This window comes from Vicia villosa, linkage group LG4, assembly GCF_029867415.1.
Source record: "Vicia villosa cultivar HV-30 ecotype Madison, WI linkage group LG4, Vvil1.0, whole genome shotgun sequence".
NCBI classification, from domain to species: Eukaryota; Viridiplantae; Streptophyta; class Magnoliopsida; order Fabales; family Fabaceae; genus Vicia; species Vicia villosa.
The window spans coordinates 176,612,248-176,622,695 of record NC_081183.1 but is presented as its reverse complement, the minus strand read 5'-3'; the positions used below and the strand labels follow the sequence as shown (position 1 = coordinate 176,622,695).

Genomic DNA, 10,448 nt, shown 5'->3' with positions numbered 1-10,448 from the left:
TAATTTTACAAAATTCATTATCCCGTCCCGAAAATTTCACAAACTTTTGGTAGAAAATAAATATCGGAAATTCCAAATTTCTGGTGTATACCGAAAATTTCCGGTAATTTTATGAACTAAAGTCACACCAGACATTTGAAATATCTGGTATTTTTTCATATACCGGATATTTAAATTTCCGGTATTAATTTTAACTGCTGCTACATACCGAAAATTTGAAATATCCGATATCAGAAATTTTAAATTTCTGGTGTTTATATGAAATTTCCGTTGCGGTACCAAAAATTTATAAAAAACCGGTAGTTTACATAAATGATTTGGTAAAACACCCTACTTAAAATGAGGGGTGGCAAATAAATTCTCGTATTATTTGTAGGAAATTTCTTAATAAACCTTATGCGTTATTAGGATACCGAGTGAAAAATATAAAAATATTCTGAAACTCTAAAAATGCATTTCCAAACATATCCTAAATCCCGTTACAAGTGATACACCTTTATTTATTTTTTTAAAATGTCAGTTAAAAATATATTTTTTTGTAAAGTCACATTTTCGAATTCCGGAGATTTATCTCCGAATCTTGCAACGTTTTGTTGGTGTAATTTTAAATGGGTATGAAAATATATCTCCAATATTTCAAAGATATTTCGAATTTTTCATAGAATATTTTCTCAGATGTGGTGATAAATTTCCTTATTTGTACTCCACAACTGAAAACGGCAACTCAATAAAACAAGAAAAATTAAACTAGTATTAATGTTCAAAATTTAGGGCAGTTTTTATAAATCAGTTATCTTTGACCATATTCAACACTTTTCCACATTAAACTAATATTAATTGTTTGTAAGTATTTAACTGTCAGAACCAATTTACATTTTCATCAAAGTGTGATATCATGATATTGAAATGCAATGTACTTCTCAGAGATGCACTTCAGAGGGTAAAAACAGATATTCAGGGTATGGGGTATGTCTTATAATGGAGGCATGGCTGCCTACATGGCACTGCATCCTCAAGAAAGTGTAAGCAGTGATTTTTAGACTTTTCATGACATCGCCGGATCATATCTCCATAAAGTAGTATTTCTGTTTAGAACATTTGAAATTCTTTTAAGAATGAAGTACAAATTGTCTTATATCACAAATATTATGAATTCTTGTTAGTTTTTTTAAAAGTAATAATTTTAGTCTAAAACAAAAACAAATTGGGATAAGTCAGCATTCTACCAATTATAAGATATCAATTATATTTTGACAATTATCTTGAATGTTGTTGACAAGAGAACTCAGTATATTCTGAACAAAAACATACCAACACAATTGTTTAATTGTTTGCTACCTTATTACTTTTTAGTTACAGGACTTATAAATTTATATAAAAGACTTTCTTTTCAAAACTCATTTCTTATATTGAGTCAAGGTTTGTCTGAACTTTTTTACTCAATAGTTTATCTGTACTTTTTATTTTTGACAGAAGGTTTATCTGTACTTGATTTGTAGTAAATGTGTTATTTGCCAATTAATCTGAGCGACAAATTTTCCTATTAACCCCAATTAAGTAAGAGTAAATATGGTTTAAACTAGTGCTATTCTGAGTTTTAACTCTTAAAATGAAGATACAAAATTAGATACAAAATTAGAGCCGGTTTAAATCTAGCTGATACATGATTGCCATTCCTCAAAAGATAAATAAAACTAAGTAAAGCCCAACATCGGCAAACCGAGAAAACTGTCCGCCTGTCCATGAAAAAATTACAACAGGTAATAACCATTAAAGCTAGCAATTTACAAGCATCCCCTTCGACCTGTGTTATGAAAGCCAACACATGCTGTTGAATGACATTGCTATTCATCCATCCCTTAAGATATGTATATGGTAAGCCTATTCATCAAGTATGGCACGGCCAAGATTTGTGGCTAGAGCCAGCCTAATAGAACTCAGTGCTTGAGGGGGTAAACTAGGCTCCGAGAATTGTGGGCGCTGCCGCGCTAAAGATAACTCTTGAAGTTTGTTCAATAGAAGATGGGTCTCAGACACGCTGAGAAGAGGACTATCTTTCCAATTTAGCAACTTCAACTGCTCCTCCCAAAGGAAACAAACAAGGAAATCATGTAATTTTGAGTGAGAAATCACAGCTCGCGTTAAACATGTAAAATACATTGGTGACTGATCATAAATAATATGGAGAGAAAAAAATTCAAAAGATAACAGGATCTACAATGATATGAGAGGCAAACAAACATGCATTAACAAAACATGTGTTGATTGTAATTGAGTGAGAAAACACATGTAAAATGCATTGGTGTGTGATCACAAATAATATTGAAAAAAAATCAAATGATAACAGGATCTACCATGATTTGAGAGGCAAACAAACATGCACATGCATTAAGATAACATGTGTTGATTGTAACTGATGTGATCATAATTTTTTTCTACTTTCCATATATGGTTTGGTAAGTTACTTTATAAAGAAAGAATATATATTTCACGAATGAAATCCCATTCAAACAAGAATCTCAGGGATTTTTTGAGGTCTGTTCATTTAGTGTATGGAAGTATACATTAATCAACACCTTTATCATTGAAAAATATAAATTTCCTGGTATTTCAAGTCAGTATAAAAACACAGGGTTTTGGTCGAGCAAGAAAAACAAAAACAATTATGAAAGGGATATTAAGATGATCCCATTAACATGTAGCAATATGATTATACAGAACAATGAACATTATATAAGAAAAGATAGACAAATAAAAACCACTCACCGAGTCATAAAGAAGGGTTAGCCAAAAGCGCTGAGGGGTTGATGGATTTTTCATAAGCTGCGGAATGAAAAGATATGTATCACACTTTAAAACAGAACACTCATTATCAACTGGATAATTGAATAATAGAAGACCTAGTAACACCAAAAAAACTAAAATGCTTGTCAATCTTTTTGGATCACAATTGTCGCTCCAAAAATCAAGTCCGCTGTGGCAGCTAACACGGCATCTTTGCCTCTGTTAAGTTTCTATTCAGATTAGACAAGAAATTGATTTGATGTATAGTTAGCTTGACTTAATCTCTAAATTTTAGTGAATGATTATGTTAACCTTGAATATAAATATTGTACAAACAATTCATGAAACAAAACACAAATTATTCACTTGCCGTATTCAACTTAGACTAAGAGAGCCTTCAGGTTGAGGACCCCTAGTTTTCGATCAGCCGCGATCAAGATTGTTGACACGGTTTTTTTTCATCATAGATTGTTAAAGGTGATGTCGCCAGTTGTCTCAATCTCTCAGACCATCGAATGTCCTTCAGTCATTGTCGACCGACCATACAGGTAACTATCTAGTTTGCCTTTCTCAATTTCTCATTCTACTCTTGTAGAGATACTGAATTTTTGGATTTTGGTGCATCTGGTCACCTATTTGGCAATGTCTCTCTTTTCTCTAAGTTATTGCAGTCCAAAATTCCCCCTGTTTCACTCTATGATATGAATTCAAGCTACAAGCCACTGGTAATGACCAAGCTTCACCACTTTCCTACTACTATTGAATTCTGTTCAAATGGTAACCGTTGCCCCTAAAATCTAAATTCTGTAAGCAAACTGTCGGTCTCACACATTAAAGTGTGCCCTAACCTTCACTTCTTCTGAAACCTTGGAGCCCCATATCTAAATCATACAGGCACTAATATATTCAGCAATTTACTTCCACCCGGTCTTGTGAATCTCATTCCTTAGTGCATTATAAAGACATTCTATAATGCTACCAAGTTTCCTGCTCTACAACATCATAATCTAGATCATCCGAGCTTACATACATTGAAGAAAATGATACATCATCTATCAAAGTTGGAGTCTACTCTTCAGAATGTTAGTCAGGCCAGCTTTGGAAACATGTTAGAGTCTCTTTTCCTAGTCGTATTAATAACCAAGCTGTCTCTTTTTGAAGCCATTCATTCTAATGTTTGGGGTCACAAACATATTCTTTCAAATTTAGAGTATAACTAATAAGTATCATGATACCCTTACTTACAATTTATATGATTCTATCAATGTAGTTTAGATATTTTTGATGCAAAATCATTTTAACTTATCCAATATCTTTCAAAAGTTCTGCCCAGAAATCCAAACTCAATTTGGAAGAATAGCATACATTTTGCACAATGACAGAGCTAAAGAATATCTTTCATATTGTTTTAATTCGTTCATGACTCTTCAAGCAATTATACACCAATTTAGTTGTCCACATGCACTCCAAAATTGAACAGCGGAAAGAAAACAGATTGTTGGCACTGATTGTGTCTTTGGCTGTACTTGTTCCGTTCATGATTTATTGTTTTATTGAATTCAGTATAGAAGGAACCCAAGCAAGTAACATGACTGGTTTGTACAATCAGCACACTACTCTATTGGGGACAACATAACTGTAGAAGTGTGAATATAAGTTAATACCAGTATGAGGGAGCCTACAGCTTGTCGAGCAGCATCAGCTGATTTTCCACTAAATACCATCTGAAGGGATTTTTTGAAATCCCTATATCTGAATGTAATATTTAACAAATGTTAGAGCAAAATAATTAGATAAAGGTGTGAAAACAAGATAAATATGTCACAATAGGATGTTCGTACTTGTGTAAAAATTCAAGACCCCCAGCAGGCTTAGATTCAGAACCCAATAATTCAATTATGCCTTCCCATTGCTGTAAAAAATTGGATTGTAAAATGAGAGAATGAAATAATTATAAACGAAATTCATATCCACAGATGAACAAATAGATAGTAAAATAATTTGCACAGGAGTTTTAATGTAGGAGTATAAGAAGTACTTTGAAGCTTTCATCAGAGATTGACTTTCCAACTGAATCAAATAACTGTTGCGCAATCCTATTAAGACAGTTTGTATCTTGGGATTGTTGAAGCCAATATACTCCAGCACCTTTACGACCATGCTTCCAGTGATAGACTCCAGCAACCTATATATTAAACATGCATATTTAATTGTGCTGAACCACATTACGAAAAGATGAAGATTTTTAATCTCCAAACTTTTTACCCATAGTATTTGCAACAGTTAACCAAATCAAGAATGCATGCTACCTTCATGATATTTGAACTGATATGATCAAGCCCGTACAAACGGCATATCTCAATGTTCTGCATGAATCAGAATAATTTTTCTGTCACTCACAAGCATATTAAAAAATTAATAAGGATCAGACTTTTGAATTGAAAATGAAAAAATTAAGATGCAACAATAACCTTAAGCAACAAGTTGTTATGTTGAACAGATTGTCTGTACAATAAATTCTCTAGCAAGCCCATTCCTTGCTTCATGCATGATGTTAAATATATTGGAGCTATCTGCAGATATGTGAACATGAGCACCAAATTAGATTACTTGTATAAAATATTGTTGTTATGAATTGATAAAACTGCAATCATCATTATAAAAAATAAAATAAAAAATGTTTCACGTGGCCTTGATTGTTTAGGTTTCCTGGAGTTTCTTAATCATATCTATGTAACATCAATTTCATCCTTACTTTTTCAAGTTTTCAGATTTATCAACCTCGTGTAAAAATCCAAGACATGTATGTGCAACAGTAAGTTTTGGTGTTCATCAATAATAAATATAGTTCATTCAAGATCAAATTAATAGGATGTTTTTGGCTTGATTATCTTGCACTTACTTGCCAGGTCAATGCATGTGATGATAGAACTTGAGCATATGCAAGCCGATGTAGTTCCATCATGCTGATTCCCCCCAAGTTATAACGCTCGTCATGTAGAAGAATCTCTGCTTGCTCACTCCCTGCAGTTAACAATTCCACGGCGTGTGCGACCATCCTATTTTGTTGACACAAATGACATAAATAAAAGTCACATTTTTATCAAACCCAATTAAAGCAGGGAGTAGTACAGCGGATGATCAGTACTGGTCCTTTTACTCCAAAATTAAGATTTTCAGTTGAAAACTAAATTTTGAAGTTTGTATATTTTGAATGTAAGCTTCTTGAGAGCAGAATAATCTAGTCCAAACATGCACATAATAATAACAATCAAAAATAAATTAACAAGAGAAGAGAAACAACTCACCAAGGACCAAATTCTCTGGAAATTTCTGCTAAAACAACCTAAGACATTTCAACATTGTCATTCAAGTTTAAAATGGGAAAGTGAGGGTTGGATACAAAATCGTAAAAAACAAGCAGAAGCAAGACCAAAATACTTGAAAAGAAAAAACAATGAAGCATGAAAAATAAATTTTAATTATTACCTCTGTATTTTCTGCAAGAATTCCAATCATAAGTCCAGTCAACCTATGGGTACCAGTCGGTGGTTTCAATTGGATGCATTTCTGGGCCAAATTATACATGCTTTCTATTCCCTGTTTAGAAAAGGGGGGCACCGAAATTATTTAGAGATTCCATTAATTAACAAAGATATATGAAGAAGATTATTTAAAAAACAATATATTATATATGTAAAGAACATTTTTTAAGTTATGATTGCAAAATAATAAATAAAACTTACGGTCGTAAATGGCCTGATGTATAGAAAATGAGAAACATACAACTCAATCCAGTAACATGAAGCTGTGCAGAGACTCTCACTATTACCCAGCATAACTTGTAGCAAGTTTCTTAAGCCCTCACGAGTTTGTTGATTATCACACTGAATCCAGAATGGACTGCAGTCTAGTTTAGTAATTTGTGACCTCCACTTTTCCCAGGCCTATAAAATAGAAATACACACCACCATCTTATAACAGGAGAGTAAATGTGTTGAACAGATGTAAATGCATGTTAAAGTATTGCGGGATTTGGATATACTTTGATAAAGTCGGGTTTGGATTTAAAACAATCTCCTAAATTTCCAGCAGCTGATTCATGACGTAATCGGGGCATTTTGGAAATAAGAACAGCAACTGCCTCCACCAGTCCATTTTCTAACTGTACAACAAAAAGAGGACAGAAAATAAGACGAGAAAAATATAAATAAATAAATAAATAAATAAATAAATATAATAGTAGCAGTAGCAGCAAGAACAACAACAATTAAGAATGCTGATTATAACAACAACATCAACATCTCTGTCATTATGTGTGAATTCATTGCATCGTGAAATAAAACTTTCATAATTTTTATACCAACCTCACGGTAGCTGAGCTGATCTAATTGGTAAGACCCGTGTAACCGCAGCATTTTCACCTGCAATTGAAAGCCAACTTAAATGAAATTATTCATTTACAATGGAACATAAGATGCTGCAGTTAAAAATGTGGGATGCTTTACTGACCACTATATCTAACCAACCAACTGACAATGCAGATGACATCACTTCCCAATATCTAGGATCATCTTCAACCACCTGCATGGATAAAACTTCCTATGTTTATAAACCTTGGAGAAATTAATCAAGCATAACTATTATACACATTAGTAACATGTCAAAAAGAACGATGTAATAAGCAATGCTCTACATACATTTGTAGACTACTTTTGTGACAGTTGCTTGTTTGCATATAACTTGAAGGCTGTAGAACAGAATACTCCTAGTAAATATTGGGCATATATTGTGTGCTTCCTCCTTAAAGTGTTCACTAATACCATACGTTTCTAGGAATTTATGGCTAGAATAAAGACGCCAGTGTGTTGTGGCAATAGCCAATAGCAGTAGTAATGTGGGGGTTAAACAGACAATAGAGTATTTGGGATGGTAGTTGCATTTAGGTTTGAATGGGACTAAGCTTTTTAAGAAAATTATAGATTTTAGCTCCATGACCATCATATCAATGAATTTAAAAATAAAATTTAATATTCAGAATTGCCCATTACAGTTTTGAAGTAAGCTTCGTATTTACTAAATATCTATGTAAGGAAAACCACAGTTTATAGATCCCATGTAACAGCTAGTTACCAAAGCAAAATATGATAGAATAACTTCTCAAAAATTATAAAACTGAAAAGTAAAGAAAAACAAGAAAAACCTTGACAAAACATCATATATATTTGTTAATGAACAATTGTGACATCTCAATTTTCAAAGATATATTATAAGAAACAATGAAACTATAAAAAAAATTAAGGGAGGGGCACGTGCTGGTGCAGCCCGGAAATATAACCTAATGAAGCTAAGAACCCTCTGTTTAAGTTTAGGATTCATGATTCAAGGCTTCCTATCCCTACTTTACGATTGTGGGGACTCACTACAATTAGTTTAGGATTTTAGTTGTTTTCACATTGTTTCCACAATTTTTAAGGTTTGTACATAAAATTTCCCGCATCCCCTTTTTCATTCCCCTTTTTATTTTCTTGGTTGTGTTTCATTCAACGTTAGAGGGGAAATTTCATCTAAAAATAGTTGCGGGAGGCTAGGTATCCATTCTTACCCTTTCTCTCGCTTTGGTCAAGATGGACATTTGGAAAATTGGTGGTTCTGTTTGATGCTGAAATGCCACAAATTGGATGCATGTGCAGTACTATCCCATTGCCAAAAATATGATGTTCTCTAACATATGTTGTTGGTTTTTTCCGTTTCTTTTATTAATTTCTGCATTTTTGAGGCACATTTCTGTTTATATATATTATATTTTTATAATAGCTACCATATGCTACGACACCATCCGTTACATATGCTGCAAGAATCCTTAATGTAAACTCAAATACACCCAACATCTACAATTCCTAAAAGTCTGATAATGATAATGGGTATTGATCATTGTATATTCATGAGTATTCATAATCATCAATCGCATGCACATGTGGCCAAACCTGTATGTTGACAAGATCATTCTGAAAATCCACAAGCTTGCCATGAATTGTTTCCTGTGTACTGGTAAAGAGGCTATCATAGTCCTGTCATAATGCCACCATACACTTAAAATAAGCAAATGTGAACAGTTAAAATAATATGCAACCATCTACAAAACCTATGAAAAAACAAATAAAAAGAGATTATTACAGCTAACCAATCAACAAGCCTTTCAGGCAGCCATGCTTGAGATTGCTTGTCCACATAAAATATTTCCATCAACTCCCAGGCAGCTTTCAAACACGTTGGCTCCTCAATATTCTACAGCAGGTGTTAAAAAGTAAGTGACTAACTTCTTTCTACTATTATGTCCCGCAAAGAAGGTTTCAACGCAACTCCACACAGTCAACAAGAGAATTGAGAAATAGTACCTGAACAATTTCATTCGGATCTTCAATTATTGGATTAAGGGCCAACTTTGGTTCTGTGAGAAGTGATGTTATATCCTTACTATACTGAAGGACATGCTCCCACCTGATTTGTAAAATAAATAGAAACCTATTGTTAAGAAACGCATTTACATGAAACCACAAAAACCGCGTAACTTAAAACAAAAAAAAATCGAGTCAGTTTGTAAATGCAATTATTTCAGGAGGCACCCTATGAACTGAAGTGAAGCTAAAGCCAAATTTAGATGAATTATAAAAACTAAAAATCAAAGGTCAAGACAGAACTTCAACATTCAGTTTCGGTATTAGATTCCCTTACAGGGAAGCATGAAAATGCCAGCGACAAAAACATAACAGAATTCAAAGAGATATTATCATACCTTTAATTATCAAACCTTAGTAATAAAAATAACCAAAATCAAATTAGCAGGTGAATCCAGCGAAAATAACAGCATATTAAAATTGAAATGCTTACAAGCTATGAAGCACTAACGGAACCAGTAATAATTTGTGAAAATGAATAAATTAAACGTAATGACTCACAAGTGTCTGTGTAGGTGTCCGATTTCAGAGGTGTCGGTGCTTCAGAGCTTACAAAAAACAAATCAACATTCACCATAAGATTTTCAAAAACTATAATACAAATCTTACAGAGGTCAATTACCAATCCGAATGATATGCTGAAGGAGACTTCGACAATGCAGAAATTGAGCTCCGGCGACTTTGAAGCAGTGCAAAGGGGGCAACAGAGCCGTATGCAATTCGGCGCCAGTCGGCATCATCAATTTCCGGATCTCCACCGCCGAGCTTAACTTCGACGACCTTGGCACCATCTCCGGCATCGGGGCTTCCAGAAGGTTCCGCGAAAAGAGAAACACGGAGGGAGTTTCCGCGGGACCAGGAGATGGCAACGCGAGAAATTGGACAGGAGAGACCGTGGTGGAGAGTGTACACAGCGAGCGAGTCGTTGGTCTCGCCGGAAAACGGGACCAGAGCTCCGTTGCCGGTAGAGTTGGGGGACATTTTTGAATTAGGAGTGTGTTTTAGGGTTTTGGGGTTTTAGAGAAATAACTTTTGAATAAATTTCCTTTAATATGAAATCAGCAAAAAAAAAAAAGAACACGATGATTTTTATATAAATTTAAAATTTATTAATATTCTTATTACAAGTACCTCCAATTAACTTAGATCATTGTATTATTTTTACACTCTTAACATATTTTCATTAAAAAAATTGTTCAAGATTTT

At 33.6% G+C, this 10,448-nt stretch overlaps 1 protein-coding gene across 1 annotated transcript; it reads right to left on the bottom strand.

The window, feature by feature from the left end:
- Positions 1–1,604: 1,604 nt before the first annotated feature.
- On the bottom strand, positions 1,605–10,281 carry LOC131596083 (nuclear pore complex protein NUP85-like). The gene is made up of 18 exons (XM_058868642.1): positions 9,865–10,281; positions 9,183–9,285; positions 8,962–9,072; positions 8,772–8,855; positions 7,297–7,368; positions 7,152–7,208; positions 6,830–6,949; positions 6,531–6,731; positions 6,274–6,384; positions 6,093–6,130; positions 5,687–5,843; positions 5,256–5,357; positions 5,094–5,150; positions 4,823–4,969; positions 4,626–4,696; positions 4,449–4,536; positions 2,767–2,823; positions 1,605–2,076 (listed from the first exon to the last, which is right to left on the bottom strand). The coding sequence occupies exons 1-18, from the start codon at positions 10,221–10,223 to the stop codon at positions 1,882–1,884; spliced, it is 2,130 nt and encodes a 709-aa protein (XP_058724625.1). The 5' UTR covers positions 10,224–10,281; the 3' UTR covers positions 1,605–1,881.
- Positions 10,282–10,448: the final 167 nt, after the last annotated feature.